This window comes from Trichoplax adhaerens, genomic scaffold (assembly GCF_000150275.1).
Source record: "Trichoplax adhaerens TRIADscaffold_1 genomic scaffold, whole genome shotgun sequence".
Taxonomy (NCBI): domain Eukaryota; kingdom Metazoa; phylum Placozoa; class Uniplacotomia; order Trichoplacea; family Trichoplacidae; genus Trichoplax; species Trichoplax adhaerens.
Window position 1 is genome coordinate 5,964,492 of NW_002060943.1, and position 20,859 is coordinate 5,985,350.

At 34.4% G+C, this 20,859-nt stretch overlaps 5 protein-coding genes across 5 annotated transcripts in view; 3 read left to right on the forward strand and 2 right to left on the reverse strand.

Moving 5' to 3' along the window:
* Window positions 1-230: 230 nt before the first annotated feature.
* TRIADDRAFT_17577 (uncharacterized protein) lies at window positions 231-2,262 on the forward strand (the record flags this gene model as incomplete). Its single annotated transcript, XM_002107893.1, has 2 exons — window positions 231-461; window positions 2,179-2,262. Coding segments are annotated over 2 exons (315 nt in total), but the record flags the coding sequence as incomplete, so codon positions are not given.
* Window positions 2,263-5,285: 3,023 nt separating this feature from the next.
* Window positions 5,286-8,231, reverse strand: TRIADDRAFT_19734 (uncharacterized protein; the record flags this gene model as incomplete). Its single annotated transcript, XM_002108673.1, has 7 exons — window positions 5,286-5,396; window positions 5,475-5,600; window positions 5,681-5,833; window positions 5,917-6,011; window positions 6,304-6,431; window positions 7,179-7,468; window positions 8,007-8,231. 7 exons carry the CDS (start codon window positions 8,229-8,231, stop codon window positions 5,286-5,288), a joined length of 1,128 nt encoding a protein of 375 aa, XP_002108709.1.
* Window positions 8,232-9,913: 1,682 nt separating this feature from the next.
* On the forward strand, window positions 9,914-10,949 carry TRIADDRAFT_51931 (uncharacterized protein; the record flags this gene model as incomplete). The annotated part of the gene is made up of 3 exons (XM_002107894.1): window positions 9,914-10,053; window positions 10,411-10,507; window positions 10,779-10,949. The coding sequence occupies 3 exons, from the start codon at window positions 9,914-9,916 to the stop codon at window positions 10,947-10,949; spliced, it is 408 nt and encodes a 135-aa protein (XP_002107930.1).
* Window positions 10,950-11,729: 780 nt separating this feature from the next.
* TRIADDRAFT_51932 (uncharacterized protein) lies at window positions 11,730-13,796 on the reverse strand (the record flags this gene model as incomplete). Its single annotated transcript, XM_002108674.1, has 6 exons — window positions 11,730-11,886; window positions 11,994-12,220; window positions 12,365-12,426; window positions 12,682-12,792; window positions 13,264-13,321; window positions 13,725-13,796. 6 exons carry the CDS (start codon window positions 13,794-13,796, stop codon window positions 11,730-11,732), a joined length of 687 nt encoding a protein of 228 aa, XP_002108710.1.
* A 2,984-nt stretch (window positions 13,797-16,780) lies between these two features.
* TRIADDRAFT_51933 (uncharacterized protein) overlaps window positions 16,781-20,859 on the forward strand; it is a gene marked incomplete at both ends in the record, with an annotated part of 4,481 nt that continues 402 nt past the window's right edge. The window contains 11 exons of the mRNA XM_002107895.1: window positions 16,781-16,865; window positions 17,406-17,524; window positions 18,142-18,225; window positions 18,311-18,373; window positions 18,658-18,716; window positions 19,028-19,289; window positions 19,363-19,705; window positions 19,779-19,875; window positions 20,014-20,159; window positions 20,271-20,479; window positions 20,658-20,768. Coding sequence (XP_002107931.1) covers window positions 16,781-16,865; window positions 17,406-17,524; window positions 18,142-18,225; window positions 18,311-18,373; window positions 18,658-18,716; window positions 19,028-19,289; window positions 19,363-19,705; window positions 19,779-19,875; window positions 20,014-20,159; window positions 20,271-20,479; window positions 20,658-20,768 — 1,578 coding nt within the window. The remainder of the gene's footprint in view (window positions 16,866-17,405; window positions 17,525-18,141; window positions 18,226-18,310; window positions 18,374-18,657; window positions 18,717-19,027; window positions 19,290-19,362; window positions 19,706-19,778; window positions 19,876-20,013; window positions 20,160-20,270; window positions 20,480-20,657; window positions 20,769-20,859) is intronic.

The following is a 20,859-nucleotide window of genomic DNA, read 5'->3' on the forward strand; positions in this document are numbered from 1 at the left end:
CATCTTTAATCAATAATATACCAACTGTATTAGCAACTGGTAATCATGGCTATCGTGCAAGCTTATCAGGCCATTCAAATAAGAGGAATCATCATGGTCATTTTAGGAGTAAATCGGCACCCACTTCTTCCACATCAAGCTTAAGATCGACTGTAACAGCTGCAGCTGCCCATAAACGTGCTAGCCTTGGCAATCACAATAATAAACATGTTGACAGCGACGATAATAAATATGATAGTTGTCATGATATCAACTGTAAACCGCCTTATTCATTTCCTTCATTAATTTTTATGGCTATTGAAAACTCATCTCGTAAAATGTTACCTGTTAAAGATATTTATACATGGGTTTTGGAGCATTTTCCTTACTTCAAAAGTGCCCCTACTGGTTGGAAAAATTCCGTTCGTCACAATCTATCGTTGAATAAATGTTTTAAGAAAGTCGATAGAGAAAAAGGGCAGGTAAGATAAGAAAAAATTGAGTATTCAAATTGATGTTAAAATAACTATGATATCATTAACATGCCAAGATCGTGCCTGGAGTAACACTTAAGGCCCAAAATTGAGCACAATCTAGAGCCATATCGCCAAAATTGATCACTACCATAAATTACTTTTTGCCTTAAATATTTTTAATGTTATAATAAGTAGTCAAAACACAAATTGAATTACATACTAAATGGCTTCTGCTATATTACTTAAATATTTTATTCCCCATTGATAAGGGATCTATCAATTCCTAGCTAATAACAAAACATGAAAAGAGTGCTAACGACATCGATCTGCATAATTTTGTATGCTAGTTCCTAACGCAATTTTCTCGAAAGTTCATTTTTTCTTAATGACTCAATTGTTATAAATACTTGTTAACCGCTAAGTTCGTAACAATTAGCTTAAAGGTTTATCTTGATATCACAGATGTTTAGCACCAGAATAAATTTAAAATAATAGTATTGTTTTAAAATCACAAGCAGGTAGTGAATACTTCAATACTACGAGTATAATCAGTTTTATTCAGTTTCACAAGATGTCCTGCAATAGCACTCCGTTGGGAACCAAACTCGAGCCTTAACTTACACTTAAAACTTAAAGGCATTTAAGCGTTTATTTACGTATTCAATAATAATAGGACATAGCTTATTAGAGTTTACTACTTTTAGCACGGAAGCAGAAAGGTTCTAAATATAGACGCAACATAAACACACTGTAAATCAGCATGATTATAAGTCATAGTAACACAATCAATTTCTAGAGGTCTCCATTTAATTTTCGTAGCTACAGTAGATCTAATTGCGATTTCATCGGATTAATCATAATAATTATTATTATGAGAAAAATTGTGTTGTAAAAGACCATTTCTCCTTGATATATAATGGCTCAATCAATCCTTGTGACATCTGTCTATGAATTTATTATAATTTTTGTTGCATTTCTCCAGTAAAAATTGGCAATTTGAATAAATAGATACGAAGGTCACAAAAATTCAATGAAAGATGAATATATTAAATTCACTTTATAATATGATTTAAAATAGTGAAATAGATGAGATGAAAATGTATCAGTCCTAAAAATTATTATAGCATAAAGCCAGATAATACTTTATACTAGTAAAACTTTTCCTCACATCTAATTATGTCGTAAAATCGTGAGTTATCTAATAGAATTCAGGCATCTAGCCGCAATATAAAAGAATACTGTATGCTTTATAATATTAAATACGATACTTGATGATGAAAGTACATATACCTTTGTTATAATGGTAGTATGAAGTATTCCCAGTACAATATTCGATATCAGACATAAATTTTCTCGTGCTCTTGTTGTAATATATACGTATATTGTATTTATGTACAGATAATTGTAATTATGTTCATATCATGGTACTTTATAATAATATTAATAACTTAAAGTATGGAATATTTGTAACTAATGCACTTGTATCGTCCTATATAAACATATTATGGAACTAATCGTATTATCTTTGATCGGCTCATTGTACTTTATCATAAGATGGCTATAGAATGTCAAAAATTGTAGCTCTTTACTGAATAAAATCCTATAAAATATTTCAAGCAATAATAAATAGACAGCTTCGTCGTATGCTGTCTTACAACACTGCAGTTTGTATGATTTTATTTACTAAAGATAAATGCTTTATATTTTTTATCATAAATTATAGGCGGTTGGCAAAGGGTCATTATGGTGTGTAGATCAGGAATATCGTCCAAATCTATTACAAACTCTGAAGAAAACTTCGTATATGACATTTAAACGACAAGCTGGAAATATCAAGTAAATAGAAATTTAGATTATATACTACAGCAACGTTGCCACGTTAGCAACATTCAATCGAATTCTAAGACTTATTTTTTGGTTTCTATAATTATATTAAATATTATAATTCAATTTTCAAACTTAACAGCCTAGGCAATGAAAGCCAATCTAGCCTAATCAAAGGTAATTTTGTAAAAATAAAATCTTTTAAGAAGTAATATTACCATCATTTTACTAATCTAGTACGATATGTTTCTTACAATGAATAAACGAAATTGAACTCTGTTTGATTCTAGGTTGTGAAGGAGAAGAAATGAATTTAAACAATGATACGGAGGCTGTACAAAAATCGGAAACGCTTTCAGGTAGTCATTTCCTTAGCTTAGTGAATGGATTTATATTTAACAATATGTCTTCAGTATAGACAGCTTTATTAGAGACATTTTTGTACAATAGTATATGATTTCACTTATTTAAAATTATTATCTAACATTATTCATTGGGAATTATTAGAATCACAATCCGAAAATGTTTCAGATCAAAGTAAAAATCATCTATCCTCCACTGATAGCCATGATCATTCCGAAAAGTACGGCAAACTAATAACTATTTCTAAGCAGCAGCATATTCAATTACAGTTAACATTATCTTTCTCATTTTATAGAAACCAATCCGATGCTGTTACAAATAACAAAAGCCTAGCTCCTGGTTTGGTGTCACTAGCTGCTGCAGGAGCAATAGTTAATGTACCAGGAAAGAAATCTATTTCTACTGTCAGCAATGACACAGGAAAACAGTTAAAGACTGAAGACAATGAAATGACTGAAGTGGATGATGGATTTATTGAATCAGACGTCTTAAATAATAGTTTCACTGCGGATGAGGATGAAAGTAATACTAATAAAGGGAGTAGCTTATGCGATAGTGGATACGCAGCCGATGATGTCAATATCGATTTATCTACCAGCAACAGTAGTCTACCACATAAGAAGAAATTAAAAACTTGCAAGGACCCAGTTGAGATGGATTCTTATGCGGGCGCTGGCGCACTATTAGATTTAGCTAGTTCTGCACCAAAACCACTCAAAGTGTAGCATTAACTTCTTCTACTGTATTAAATAATATTATAATAAATAGAATTTTCTGTAATTTGGGATCTTGGATACAGTCGTTCCATGAATAATACATAGTCCTTTGGTGTTAACTCACTTTCAGCTCAAGTCCGTTGAAGTTTTATAATAGCAACACATTTGATCATAGGTTTCGGGTTGAATTATTCAGAATTAAATATTATTAAAGGTTTAAATTTAAATTTTATCAGATTGATATCAGCTAAGTGTATCATATAATCTTACCGTGGATATCAAATCTTTTGTACATTATGTTTATCTACGAAGTAACTGTATTAAGAGTTTTATGTAATTTAAACGAATTATTTCGTTAATCAAATCTGATAAAATGATTTTACGTTCGCCGTTATATAGAGTACTCAAAAAACGGTACAAATGAAGTCTAACGTTACAATAATTTCATAAATAAATTTATAAAGTATGTAAAGTATTTGTAGTGAAGGTAATGTAATTATACTATATAAGCATTTCTGCTGATATTTATTAACTGACCCAGGTAAGAAATTGAATCGAAATTTGAATAAATAAATAATAATTATAACGGATAGCAATTTATGTAATAGCTGGCTAGTGATGAATCAGCTTTCTTTGCCACAATGGCAATGTACGTATGCACATTAATAACTTTTTGCATGTAGCTCTTCTTGTATTATGCATAATTTGATCATTGGCCATTTTAAATATACAAAAGCTGGTTCGTATTGTTGAATAGCGATACTAAATTCTAACTTGTATATTTACAGCTTTTATGCAGTGGATGTTACATCGAGCAAAAATTCGTCAGTTCACTAATAAATAAGCTTGTACTAAAAAATTGTGAATTGTCTTTTATTTGCACAGATATAATGTCAAAATAGAATCGATACAGCAATTCTTATTATATATATATATATATGCATACGCGTACATTCGCAAGAGCAAATATACTGTACATCAATAATACACGGAGTAAAAGTGTCAATTGCCTACTCGTCAGATTCTTATTCAGAAAGTAGTTAGTCTCGCTCTAAGACAGTAATTGATTAATTTTTGAAGTAATGTAACTTTTGATCATAAAGTTACTATTATTCTTCTCAGAAAGATTAAATCCTCTAATTGTAATTAATTCGCTATTGTAAATAGTTCCTACACAGAATTGAGATCAGTAGGAGACGTAGATCCGCACATCTAGATATCGGATTGTAAGTGCTTTACAGAATATGAAGACGTTACAGTTCACTTCAATGATAGGTCTGTAATAAGTACTTTTCAAAACACTTACATAAGTTCACCAATAGAGTTATTTGATTACGAAAATGAGATTATTATCTCCAAGATTAGTAGCAATCAAAGAAATGTAGAACAGAATGAAGCAGAACAGCATACAAAAGAGTAGTTATCAACCATATATCAAGTTGACAATAAACACATCAAATACCGTAGTCTATTAATTGTACAATGAGTAACACCATCATTTCTTACTAAATGGTATGAAAATGAAGTTGCTTCAATTTGCTTCCAAAAGTCAAACGTTATAGGATAAGACACTTCGACGTACTGTATTCAAGTTATATAGAATACAGCTTATGAGACAGTAATAATTATAGTTTTAGCTGATATTACTTGGAGCCTGTTGAGAAGTTCATAAACTGTACCTTGATATGCAGTTGCATTACGATAAAATTTTTTATCAAATATGCATACAAAGATTGATTTCGATACTATTAGCACATTTGAAAATACTTCATGTACAATAATTTTATAATTACTATAATAAATGTTGCTTCATTGCATGTTGTAATAAAATTTCCACTATACCATAAGATTTTCGTTCTAATTAAACGACTTAAGATTGGCTTAAAAGTGTATCGCGATATACAATAGTATATGGAGATATTAACGTTTAATTACTGGATAACTTTGGCGTGATTGTAAAGACGTTAATTCTTAAATGCCTGGCTATCTGTAATACAACTACCCAGCAGTAATGGAGAACATCATACCAAGAGAGTACCTACATGGAAAATAACGAACCAAATAAACTAATGGTAAAGGATAATTTATAATTTTTACTTGGTACAGCTTCACTTACCGAACAAAATAATAGTAACATGTAAGGGTTAACTATGTTGCCAAGGTAAATATTTAGAGCCAATAAAATAGGAGATATCATAGCACTATCTGCAAATCCCATAGCACTTTTTGACATATGAGCTACCTTTAAATAAAAATACAAAAGGAAAATGTCATAAGAAGCGTATACTCAATTGTCGCAGCAACTATGTAAGCTATGCTGACCACAAGTCGCATTGTTAACTTCGCATAGGCAATCGATACGCCCAGGACAAGCAAGGTCGGATGCGTTTGTAATATATCAGATTTTGCACATATATAAGCAAATACAACCATCATAAATCCAATTGGAATTGCTGGTGATATAACGCTGTTACCCTATTAATTAAGAATATAACGAAGTGGACCTAATCATTAAAATTGTTTCCTAGAATTATAATTCACTTAAGACAAATACTTACAGCAATAGTTGTTCCATTTTTTCCTGGACCTCCTCCTAGAACGGCTCTTAAATGTAGACCAATTGTTATTAATCCCCCTGTTATAGAGGAAATAACTATGGCTTCCTTAATATTAAGGCCAGTATTCCAGATCTGAAAGTTATTGATAAAAGAATGCAATTAGTGCTAGTAGCTAAGATAGGACAGCGTTTCCACGTTTAATATTACTTTTGTATTGAGTGTCATACAGACACGAAGGGGGTCATAAAAATATTTGGACTCAGTCAGTCCGTCTAAATAGTATTTATACGCGTAGAATGGATCAAGAATCAAATTAAATAATGAGAGCAATAACATATATGTGATTATTTTATACTGACAATAATCTTGTAAGCTTACGTCCATGACCGTAAAGTAAATAAAACTTTTTAGTTATGGACAGTTTTCTAACCTGAAATGACCAAATTTGCGGGCCGTAAATCGATGTTAGTATGAACATCGTAATGACAATCAATTGAGCTTCAGTCACATCAAATCTACAGTAAAATGCGAAATGCATGTTTTATGTTCATTGAACCAGTTGTGGAAATCAAATTCAATGTAGACCCATTTCGCCGATGAACTTTATAGAGTAACTTTAGCATTATCGGCAAAAATGAGCTGTACTTAGAAATGGTAATCATTAATAATAAACATTCTATCACAGAATTAGAGTATGTCCAGTACTATATGCCATATGAACATAATTGATCATAATCGATAAGGAAAGCAAAACAAAAGAAAAAATCAATTTTCATCTTTAGGACATATACTCTGTTATTATGGACATTAACTTCTTTGTAACTAGCAAATAGAATCGCTTCCACACTGATTTCATGTTATTTTAGCGTTTTTATCTATGGCAATCAGAAAGAAATTGATTTCTATTTAATCAGTCTAAAAGACAGGTTGATGATGTACAGCACAAGTCGGTCAATTAATAAGGTTGAGCAACTCTATTTTCATTAGCGATAACTTCAGTTGAATCCATCGAATGTCATTGCCTATCAATTACGTTATTCAAAGAATGGAATACTTCATCTACGCTCGTACCTATAGTTTATTTTACTAAACTAGCAAATTGTAAGGGTGGCAAAATTGTATAATAATAGCTATAGTCAAAGACATTGATTTACATTAGAGTACTTTAAAAGAGAGTGTACATCTTAATTTGTAGCATATTCATTATCATCGTTCTCGATAGTATCAGAGTATGCCTGAAGATTTCCTTCTACTGTACTTACTGATGAAATCGTAAAGTGCCAGTGACGTAGGCTTGCCAATGAGAGCAATAAAATAGAAATGGAGCGGAAGTTGTGAAGATTAATAGCGGGGCATAATTATATCCAAACTGCATGCAGATGCTCAAGCCAAGGCAGACAAATATCATAGAAATAGAATCGCATCCATGATCGAATAATTCACCTAAAGGGCTCTGATTGCCGGTTCTTCTAGCTTGTTTTCCATCGATTGCATCTAACGATTGATAGGCAAAGAGGCCTACGGCACACAGGAAATATACCCACCATGGCGCCTTTAAAAGAGATCAATGACAGCCATGGTAAGTATTAGCTTCAGGTCTAACATTGACCAAGATGTCTATCTCGAATGATGCTATCATAATAGAAAACATCGATTCGAATCTTGACAACATTATGCAACTATGTCCAAGGATGGCGCTGTACTCATACTACTACATCTGTATATACTGTACTGTCTCTAGAAAATACTAGGAGTGAATTCAGAAAGTAAACTAGCTGTGAGATCTAATATTACGGAAACCTGCAATAAGGACGACAATGTAGTCAAAGAGATGGACTTACAAAATAAGGGACTACCTAGGATCGATCTATCCTATATGCTATAAGATTGCTACAAGATCGCCATTTGTCAAGACCGTTTGAAACGATACTGGCTACCTTATGGCCTTTGCAGTCTGACTAGAGTCTATACGGTAGTTTAACGTGGACAGAGTACCGATTGATCAAGACTTTGGAAGGGTAGACAAATCAATTGAGCAATTGGGTTATGATTGATTTATGGTATGAAAGATTGGAGTTAATCTTACTCACCGCTTCGGTCATCAGTGGACAGTAACAAGCTAAAATGACTGTTGTTACAATATTGACTGCTAACCCAAGGGAGGTTATAAGATTTGGAGCTAGCCATAGTGGCACTTGCTTGACTAACCAACACCAGTACGTTTGCAGAAAGCTTTCCGTTGCAGACTGACCAATAACCGAATATTGATGCTGCTTAAGACGATCTAATTGTTGTTTTGTTAGGTAGCCAATCATCTCTACTAGCTAATGAGAATAATGACTGTCAGATTGGAGCTTGTCTCTCAAGGAAATAGTCAAATTAATTGTGTACACTCTTCACTTTGCTCAATTTCTTTTCCAGTCCGCTTTCAAATGTTGGCGATCCAAACACTCACGTTTGCCTCTGCTCATGCACCCGATGAGCAGTGCGCATGACAGATGATGGTGTGACCTAGATGGGGCCCATCATGGACCTACCACAGCTTGACCTTAGACAAAAGGATATTACTTGATGGACACCGTGAATTGCGCATGTCATGGTAGTGTACCGTAGTGTCCTTTGCAGTAAGTACTGTAGAATGCAGTATTTTGAATACAGTACAGTACAGTACAGTACAGTACAGTACAGTATGTCAAATCCATTCAATAAATAGGCCTGTATTATTATCATAATATACAGGCCTGTTTCATGAATTTGATGTACAGTATTCAGAATACTCCATTCTACAGGACTGTACGACAGCGACTGTACATCCAGAGTCTTGAAGTTGGCCTTTGACTTCATTGACTTGAATTGTCCACTTGGTCCACGTTGCACAACTGTACTGTACACTGTACGGTGTCATGGGCTACTGAAAGTACTGTACTGTAGATTGAGCAGTCCATGACTGTGTCAGTTTATGAAAAGTTCTTCGCTGAAACTGGCAGCCATTTCAGCTAAGTACATTAAGAACTTTTCCATCAACTGGCGGGGGTCTAGCGAAGACTTCGAACTCCCGGAAAAAGTTCATACCGTACTATCAACGTAGCTTAATAATAAGGAGAGGCTTATAACAGATGTACAACTTACACGTCCAAATTTACTGACTGTATCATAAAGCTGCAACTGAAAAGTTAGAGTACAGCGTACTGTAATAGGTGTACAGTGTATGGACTGTAGACTGTAGACTGTACTGGAACTGTTGGCAAGTGTATCACTGAATACCGCTGCAGCGGCTATACTCATTGTATAGTGTAGTAACTTTAACTATGGTTTGGTTCAGACACGGTCCAAGATCACGACAATACTAAACTGTATGACAGTGGCCGGGCCGCAATCCCAACGAGAAGGCTACTACCAGCTTACGAGTACTTGGCATTAGTCAGAAATTGGACACTGTTGTACACAACTTGCAAGAAATCAAATGAGAAAGCAGAAAGTCTCTGCCTAAAAATTGAAATTGGTAAGCTGATGTTCGACGTTTTATGCCTGATTGATTGATAGCGTCGTCATTAAGAATTGGCGTCCAAATATATCGACACAACGCGTACACTTAGACGAGTACAGTAGTAATTATTGTCAAGTCGAAATTGTTCAGTCACGATATCAATGCATACTAGTCATGATATCCTGTACAGTATAGTATTGGAAATGGATCTCGACTTGAAATAAGTTAAATTTACTTCGAAACTACTTACTACACAAGATAAAACCTTATGCTTTATCAAGTCTAGTAGCAGTGCTGTAGCACACTTACTGTATGCATACTGTATAGTTATAGTTCTTTTGCAGTACTCTACAATGGATGATGTACTCTTATGCTTACTAGATCTAGTGATGCTTTGAATGGAACATGCAGTGGTACAGAAATATATCGTATTGTAAGATATCGCCTACATTCAGATATGATTGAACGTAAATTACTCGCTTTTTTCCTACAACTCTTAGGAAATACAAGATGTCACAAGAAGCAAATACTAACCTGTCTGAGAAAACCCAGAAGATGCAAGAGTTAATCTTCAATGTTATGAGGCTTATTTCCTTTAGTTTACAGAAGTATGTCAATATGGCTACTTCATCGAGTACGGAATTACCCAAGTAAGTAGATCATGAACGAGGAGATTGCAGACACATAGTCTTGTATTTCGAGACAACTGATTGAGTCAACTGATACTGTCAAGTAGCAACTTTACGTGTACATGGAGCTGTAGTCAAGCTAATTTGTTGTAGTGCGTATTAGGTAAATAAGAATTGAACTAAAGTGCTAAACTCACGGCACTACACGAGCTTTGAAAGTCAACTAATAGCAGACGCTATACTGCACGCCAGTATTAATGGTTTGCCTCCGAGGATAGGCATACTTATACACTGATAATGAATGAGCGTACATGGAAAGAAAATACCTTGATCTTCCATGTGAAGGTAAATGAATTAATTGTCTCACTGCTTTCTTAGCCCAGCAGCTGTCCACTCTAGCTTGATGAATTTCAGCAAACAACTTGACATAGCACTAACGCGATTTTATTCTGCGTGTGATCAACTAGAAATAAACGTAAGTTGAAAGGATGAACTAAGCGCATTTTAGTATTTTTTTCGTAAAATGGATGATTTTGACATTGATAAGTCATTGCAGTTGTAAATACAGTACAGCTGATTTCATTTGACTTAATTTGTTATCTCACATGTCGTTCGACATGCACTATGCAATAATTTGTAAATTCCAGATATTTCCTGTCAATTAAATGCTTACTGTAGATTGCCGTTAGAAACTTAAGCGATCTTGTCCTTCTCCAAGTATATCTCAGTTACCTCTTGAATTTTAGGTCAAATTACGAATCGAAGAAATTAAGTACAAGTCAATTGTGGGAGAAATTCTATCGAACGCTGTGACGAATAATACTACGTATAGTCAGGACTACGTTGATGAAATAAAAAGCCATGTTGATTGTGTCAATAGGCTACATGAACTGTTATCCGATTTTGTAAAGAACTGAAATACTTCCTTGTATTACATAAGAAATGTTAGTTATGTATATGTATAGTACACTCATTGATTAAAATTATGTCCTACTATAATAATTTAGCTTTATTACTGATAGACGCCTACTATCCAGTCTAATTTCAAAAATAGGATTGCCATACATCGCAATGAATTTAAGATCACCAATGGTGGATGCTAGTGTCGCTTGATTGTACATGAACACTTATTGACTTGCAAATTACTATTGGAAAAAGCTTTTAAAATTCCATTGCAATCGAATCAATGATCAAAAGTCATTCTTTTGTGTAATATATGAGGAACGGTGAACAATGTATTAATCGTACTGTGCTAGTTATGACAACTCTGTGTACTCATTTATGTATTTTTCAGTACTGTAGTTGTTGACAACGTTCCACTCCAGATATTATGTATAATAATTCATTGTATTAAATTAAATTCGATCTTTTTATAAGATATTACCGCAGCAACAAACAGGTATTGCACATGAAATAAAATATTCCTTCAATGTAATCATTTATACGTAAAAATTTAGTTAGTACAGCATTTATGTATATCGACGTATTGCATATCAAGCAATATCCAACATATTACATATCAAAGTACTTCACATCGCATAATCGCTACTTAAAAAAGAATTCCGATTAAAAAGCTAAAGCAGATTTCTATATCAATACGTTTTTAGCAATCACTCAACACTTCTGGATGTGATTCATGCTCGCAATTGTTATAATAGCTTCCAAAACTGACGGCAAAAATTCAAGCTATAATAAATTTAGCTCTCAGAATCTTCAGATTCCCCCAAATATTCTCCTTCTAACTGCTTTATTTCTTCCTCAGTCATCAATTCCCAGTTGTCAGTATTTACATCTCCCAAGAGATCGCGCAGAGGAATATTTAAATAGTCATCTTCACACGCCAAACTAGTCTGACTAATAATAAAAAAAAGTACGAACAACTTCGAATTAATGGCTGTCAACCATTACCCTACAACAAATACAAGAGATAGTCACAATCGCTCAGATGTTGTCACTCTAACCTAATTTCTGGCTCAGCGTTATCGCACGATGCTTCCGAAGTACTGACGTTCAATTCTGAAATGCCGGTGCTATCTTCACAAGTAGCTGTCTTCTTAATAAGTGTTACGTCTGCTGCTTGATACGTTTCTATGTCGTTCTTTGCGTTAGTATTACTTTTTTCACAGTTTGGATGAACGTTTTGCTCTCTTACAGTATTGCAATCACCCGACTCGAGCATCCCATGCTTCTAAATTGCAAAAATTTATAAAGAATTTAGCTTAAATTCTCACTGCAATACGAGATTTTCATTCTCAAATCACTATTTATCCAGTCGCTAGACATAACAACATCAACACATTCTGAAATGGAAAGAACCTATTTGTTTATGAACCTTTTGGGACTGTCCTTTCGGATCTCTATTTCGTCTCGAGTTGTAATTATACGAAAAACAGCCTGAAATTTAATAAATGCAAACAATTTACATATCCTGCAAGTATAGAAAGATCCAAGTACCCATCTAGAAACCCTATTTATACGCGTATAATACGGTATTGCTTTTTATGTTGTTTAACCCTTTAATAGATGCCACTTTATTAAGCTTACTTAAAATCAGATTATCAAATTATCTTGCAAGGATAGAAAGCTGAAATTTATAGATTTATCATTAAAACAAACAACTCTCACACAATTTCGATTTGTTTTAACTACCTTCCTGCTCTCGAAATACATTCCAGTATTGTTTTCCGGTCCTCATGCCATAATTACTGGAAGGTGAATACCGCTTCAATACAGGCCTAAAATTGTAGTGTTCTCTTCTACCTGCATAAATATTCCAAATTTCATTTTAGTTATTAATAGCGCATCCACTGGTTGAAGTTTAAATATCGCAGAATTAACCAAATATCTACAGTAAAATTCAAAGAGTTTATTCTTTGATCTCTCCGTTCTATGGTTAACAATATTACAGCTTGCCAGTTTCCTCAACGGTAGATCCCTTTTGGATCAGAATTACTGATAAAGTTACATTGTCAACTGAATTTGTAACACAGAGTCAGTATTATCATGATCTAAAGCACTTTCTGCCGTAATATTCGTTAATACCTAATTCATTATTTGCAACACTGAATCGCTACAACGTGATCAGACGAAATAAGTGTCGTCACAGTAGGAGAATGGCATAATTACAGCAGGCAACTGTAGCCAAATCTCTCCTCTGACGCAAATTACATCATCACTTCAGTTTTATTCCTAAGAGATACTGCAATCAATACTACAGCCTAGATTTCTTACCTCTCAGATCTTGAGTCACCGCCCGGTTCTTTAGCATACTATCAGCATAGCTATTTCTCTTCATTAGCGATTGAAATCATATTCAATAAAATATAACACCTTTAGAAAATGTTTGTCCTTCAGCGTATTGTCGTTCATTAAGTTAATCACTTAGAGAGGTTACCTTTAAAGAGAGTACAATTACTACAAATCTATACAAAAACGACCCTTACGCAATATTACGATTATTATAATTTTAGCGAATTTATTTAAGGCGGAAGTCTACACTAACAGCGTTGACGCATAAAAATATGAGTACTTAAGTTAAGCTAACGACTTACGAAATTCTATCTAGTTACGAGACAAACTGACTGATAAATAGAGTATAAATCCAATCACTTAACAAATTTCAAATTCTTTACGTTAATAATATTAATATATTTAACGTTACAATTTTATTCTAAGCGTATTTTCTGATATACCCGACGAACGTTGCTATATCCACCAGAATAATTGTAAGAGTGGTAGTTTTGATTGGTGTCATTCCTCTCCATATTGGCAAGTAATTGATTTCTTACGTCTGATAAAAGTAAATTTCTGCCTTAGCCGACGTCCAACGAAGGAAATCTTTTATAAAACCAAAATATCCCCACAAGTGCACAGATCTTCAGTACTTCTAGAAATCAGTGCAATGCGTGTATATTAATTAAAAAGTAGCAAATAGGTCTATGATTTAAGTAGTTTCAATACGCGTATGGTAGCGAGTTCAGTCAAGGCTAAGTCGAAAATTATGCGTATGAGCTTTGTCACGGTCCCATTTAGCAGAAATTAAAACATCAAAACAAGCTTCTAGACTTTCGACTGTGCAAATCTACAATTCTAAAATTACAGTGCTGTACTGTACTGGTCTACAGCATTGCACAATGTAGAGTATAATTTTACTAAGTAGAGTATCGACGTAGTTCATCAAGACTTCTGCTAGATATACGCGTATATGTTTTTTTTTATTGTAAATTTAACAGCAGGAAATACAAATATAGAGGGAGACACTTAGCAAATTCCATTCTTCACGCTGTAGCACAGATACTATAGTATTTAGTAATCCCATAACTGGATGTGAATATTTCATAAGGTACAGTCAGTAGCTGCGATCGTGATGACATACCCGTATAAAGGCAAAACATGTTATGACAGCTCTCAAACTACTGTAGCTATACGTATCATCCTACATTCCAGACTGTTGCTATGTTTAACTTGACACCTCTCTGCTTTTTACAATTGATGGTATTCTAAATACTTCTGATGTTTTGGTTGATTTGAAAATGGTGCGAATAACTTCTACTACGTCCAAAGACAACTAATCGTGGACCAACCGGCCACAACAGTATGAGCAATCTAAGCGTGTCAGGCTGTGAAGAAAAGGTATTTCCATTGGCAATTTTATTGGCTGCAATCTGGAAAATATGGGAATTTTACACCACTATTCAACGCCAATGTTGGTAAATTGCATCTACATGCGATCAAAATGGAAAAAAAAAGTGAGACTTGAACTTCACTTTTTCCCAGCTCGATCTCGTATTGATCAGTGCTGCAGATACTATGGAAACCCTCATTTTTCTCTTCTATACAGTACAGTAGCGTACACACCTGTGGTAATAATATTAAGATAGCGGCTGCGCGACTTCAAGGCTTGAGCGTCGATCTACAGTACGTACAGTACAATCGCTTTATAAGCTAAGAAAATCCTTTTCACAGATTTTAATGGTAGTAAAATTATAAAATGTTGTAGGTTAAGAGTGCCTATGAGTTAACATTCATGTTAATGACGAAAGCGACGGACAGGCCTTCTTCCACTGAAAACACGCCAAACTCAGATGATGTGATACTGCGGAATAATGTAATGATAAATCATTTTATCGTCTATGATTGCAACAATAGTAGCTAGGTTGAGAGAGAGAGCTCAATTTACGTTTTTCAATTTAGTTTCCTTTGAGATATTGCCAAAGGTAGAGAGACACTTGTAATGATGCACAGTATCGCTATGGAGTTGGGGTCCACCTACGGTAGTGAGCTACTATTTTACGGGTTCAATTTTCTTTTCCACGTGCTACAAACGACCATTTGCCCAAGACTACCAGTGATGACTGAACCGTCTGTTGGCTGTAACGTTTCATTCTATCTTCTTTATTAACGTTTCCACTGGCAAGCTTGCAAGTGTTGACAGTCAGTCGGAGGCATAGAGCCTAACGGTTTGAACCGAACCTTTCTCAGGTCTAGTCCGGAGCTAGTGAGGTTCCACCGTTCCAGTCATACAGTACAGTACGGCGTGTCGTACTGTAGTACCGTACTGTACGGTCTTGTGTCCAAACTTGAAATACTGTACAGTACTGTACAGTACAGTACAGTACTGAGTACTGTAGACTGCTTCACACTTCCAGTGGTGACAGTACTGTACAATGTCATCCGTTTTCTTGGATATGTTTGAATAGTTCAAACTATTAGTAAAATGCTCAAGAAAGACCAATGGTTGTGAACCTTCCTATGCGGTCGTGTGTAAAAACTTTAAGGCAAAATTACTTATATGCCACAGCATATTTTCGTATTTACTAATATGCCACTGGAAACTTCAGTAATTGCGCACGCGTAGTGGTATATCATGATACAAAGTACTGTTACTAGAGTATATATACAGTGTATAAAGTACAGTAAATCGTTCTATACACTACTGTACTGTACAGTACAGTAGTACGGACAGTGCGGTACTGTACCGTAGTGCAGCCATTAGCTGCACCGTACGGTATAGTACTGTACGGTGCGAATTCAAAATTCAATATTTTGTAGAATCACGGTAATAAGGCTAGTACAGTTACTGTACTGTAAATTAGGTTAAAAATGGTGATAAGCATGGACTGAGAGTGCGTAGATCGTGTCATGACTATAATGGCATATTAGTAAATTACTGAAATTTCCAATGGCATATTAGTAATTATGAAACTATACAGTGGCAAATCAGTAATTTCGTCAAACTTTAAATATGCCAACTACAAATTCCAGATTCTCGTAGAAAATGATCCACTCCTTTGATTCTAAAAGCGTTCTACTGTACTGTCCTGTACAGTACTGTACAGTACATGTATAGTGTCCATACTGTACACTGTACAGTATTTATTCCGTATTTATACAGTACAGTACTGTACCGTACAGTACAGTACAGTACAGTACTACAGTATACGGTAGAAAAACTTTGAATGCTGTACAGTGTACAGTGTATAGTACGGTAGAGTTGGTACAGTACATTGTACAGTACAGTTGGTACAAGTTGGTACAGTACATTGTACGGAGTGATAGTCATACTGTACAGTGTACACTGTACAGTACGGACAGGACAGTCAACTGGACTGGCTGCAGTACCGTACGATTGCGCAGTATACACGACATGTAGTACATGGTGTGACGTCTACTCGTAGCAATCTTGGTCTTCGCCATTTTCTCCAAATGATAATATCGTCATTGAAAATTGGGAGTAGTATAATCAATCATGGCAACGGCATTAATCAATGATATTTTGTCAGATTCTACCTCCAGTGATGACGATTCCTGGATACAAGACGATGATGACAACGGTACGGTATCTACAGCGTAGAAGGGTTTTTAATGAAGGGAATAAAAGGCGTGCACAGTATTCAAATGTAGTCAATGTTATGAATGAATGGGACGACACTGTAGGAAGACTAGCAAGAATTCATGACTGCAGCAGAGTTATGCACGATCGATTATGACAGTATGGGTCTGTTCTTCTCCATTGAAACTAATGTAATCAGCTGATGGCATTCAATTCTAGTAGCCTCATCATTATGTTACAGACAGAAAATAAAGCAAACTAGGATGCCACTTCGCTGTTTCCATCATCGCTGCCATGATTGTCAACAAATGTACCAATTCATAGCAATTGCTCTACAGGGTTCTTCGCTAATCACATCTTCAATCTTATCCATACTGTGCGCGTATACTATTGCATTGCTCAATTTTCCAATATCATCAGTTGTGAAATACAGTACTTCATCAATTCTATACCCGGATTATCGCACAACAGAAGTTGAGATTGCGATCAACTGTCGATTTTACTCAGCTCTGAATTGCTGTTATTCGTGTTAACAATATAGGGGAAACAGTGGAAGAAAGCTGTGCAATATGCTTATCTCACTTTACTGATCAAATTATTGCCATACCAAATTCCTGTCAGCATATCTTCTGCTTGCCTTGTATCAATGAATGGTCAAAGGTAAAATTATCATAACTCACTTATCAATATTCCTATCAAATGTACAATACAACGTAGCTTTGATTCTAATCAACAACAACATGCATATCAATAAAATACTGTATGCTATTTCTCCACGTTCTGATACATATAAACTTGAAGTAGATTGATTTAGAATTGACATTGTAAAATCTTGCAATAGATTGACTAAAATAGATAATATACAGTGATCTGTACACTTGCAGCACTCGTGTGCGTCAAATACAGTACAATTTGCTTAACTTGAGACCTCTAATTATCCTGTGGATAAACATCTGCATGTCTAACTGTCCTCAAAGAGCACATAGTTACAATATTGAAAAAGTTAAAACATAGAACGATCCAATTTTGAACATTAGGATAAAAGTGAAAGCTACTATTTGCTACAACGATCATCTTCAAAGCGCCTATAATAGTGTCTGCTTACCTAATAAGGTCCTCAAATTTTTTCATCAAATCGATGTATATTTATATGGGATATAATAACTAGTACACAATAACATAGCTAACTGCAAGTTAATGCATAACTAAATCGAGAATATGATGACGAAATAAACGAAGAAATCAAGTGGATGACCTAAATCTATTTCAATTTACAGCTGGCTAACACTTGCCCTATTGATCGTGTCACCTTTCAAACACTACGCGTTTTTCGTTTCATTCATGGAGATAAAGTAGATGAAGTAAGCACGAGCAAAGTCAATCTCGTCAATATACTAAAAAGATGAAACTATATTATGAAATACACTTTACCGAATTATTTTGTAGATAGTCATTGAAAAAATGAATGAAGATACGGACGAAAGTGATCTCGACCTAACCTACTGTGAAGTAAGGAGTGCATCATAATGATACAATACTACATGAATACATGTACCAGTAGCCATAATCATGGTTGCCTATATGTACTGTACTGTACTTGCTGACACTGAATTCATTAGCTACAATATATTGTCCTTCTATGCTAGATTGTGATGCTAGTTCTAGTAAACAATCACATATTTACAAATAGAAACGAAGTGTGTATTAATGTAAACAATTACCAGTTTTTATTAACTTAGCTCGATTGTAAACTACTACTATTTACGATCCACATTCATCCTTACCATTTAAAGGTATGTAACGAATGCAATCGCGAGGATCGCTTGTTATTGTGTGACGGATGTAATAAAGGGTAAGTAGAGAAACTCTATCAAAGCAATACAGACTGTATAGGTTGGACTAAAGTAGATGCATGCTTAATCGCATACTATACGTATATTAGTGTATTTAAAGGACACGGCTGTAGCTTATATCGCGACAGTCTAAGATCATGATAATGTAAAGTATAAGGTCCTGTATGGTGCATGAAGTATAACGAGTGAGGGATCGACTAGTCTTTAATGAAATTTTTCAAATACAAATCCAGATTGACATTTAGGAGAATGAAAAATGCCGTAAAAGATAATAACTGATAACTTAATAAATCGTTTGCTTTTACTTTAGATACCATTGTGAATGTCTAACTCCCCCATTGGAACATATTCCTATCGACGATTGGTTTTGTCCTGATTGCTCAATTACTGAAAATATAGGTTCTTTAATCGATGCTAATCGAGTAGAGGTAACGAATGCGCCAAGTATTATTTCAGATAGTAGGAATCAGTCTAATACCAACAATGATGAGAACGAGTTGGAAGTAACACAATCATACTCAGATACCTATACTGGACGCAGGAGAAGGGAGAAAACGTATCGGAAACGACGTGTGAGTAGCACCTTGCTAAGATTATTACCTTTTAAGTGAGAATATTAGCTCAAATCAATTAATTGGATCTTAGAAAACTAGTGCTAAAACTAGTTCTAAGAGATCAAGACCTAGAAGCAAAAAGGGTAGAAAGAGAAGGCGCACGCGATCAAAAGTATCTATAAGTAGAAGACAAAATAACCGACGTCAATCAGCTCGAACAGTTGCAAGCAGACACTTGCAATTCCTACTAGACAGAGTTCGAAGTAATCTAGAGGCTAAGAACCTTCTTCCGAGCAAATCAACGCCAAAGTCGATTATGACCAGTAATATGCACAGTAAAAGTTTTGTCGCTGGACCGTCTGTTTTAGGCATAACGAGTGACAATGGTCTTTTACCGTTTTACCCGAACGAAGATGAAGATATAAATCATCAAGGTACGACTAGATAGTTATGTTTTATTAGCAATGCATAGTTTTTTGCTTTACATTCGCAAGTTATGAATTTTAGGAAATAATGATACCCGTGGTCACGGAAAAGGCTCTACGAAATATATGGAAATGGTTGTAACTTATCATTCCAGTCAACATCAAGAGGCTTTTAATAGGTATTTGCTTTTTATAGATAACTTGTTCATACTATAAATACTGAAGTAAAACACTATAGATAAATATCTGAACTTTTGTGATATCATGTTGACTGTATCGTAATAATCCTAATTTTCACTATTTCTAACTGTATTTAGAAATGATAATAATTATAATCAAATCAAAACTGTATCACCGATAGTCGATTATGTATCTAAAATAACCCAAGAAATTGAGAATTTAAGAAATATTAAAAATGCTTCTGTCCTACCTGATGGAAGTATTGTCATGCAAAAGTCTAATGGTAATGTATCATATTGACCATAATTGTTACTTACGAGCCTAGGCTTAAATTACGAATTGGGTTTGCTGAAATTTTTATTTACTGTATTTTGCGATCTTACAAATATATTAGCTACCCCTAACAATCAAGTTACTGCGAGGAAGTCATCCAATGAAGTTGTATCAAGTACTTCTGCGATCGACTGTAGTACATATTCACCAAATTCCTCGCAATCGGAAGATCAGATGGATAATCGTAAGCAATCAACATCTAGTATTTCTCTATCCAGTGCAGTGGAAGCTAATTCTAAGCCAAAATTTAGAGAGTCGATGCGATCTGAGGTAAAAATAAAAGTTTCAATTTCATACGCTGATTTATCACAATTATTATGATATATTTACAACCGCCTTATTATTTAATATGGTATCTTTATAATTAAAATCTATTTATCAATTTACGATAACTTTTGATACATATTTGATGCAGCACGTTCTGTATTATTGTTATATTATCATGCAGCTATTTAATAAAGTTAAAGAAACCGTAAGATCGTATGCTAAGCAGTACTTTCGTCATGGAGATATTGATAAAAACGAATACAAAGTCATCGTTAAAAAAACTATCGATAAGGTAAGACTTACTTTATTGCATATACTAATATACTGAAATATAAGATATTTATCATCTAAATTTGGGATTAAAATAAATATTGTTGTCTTAC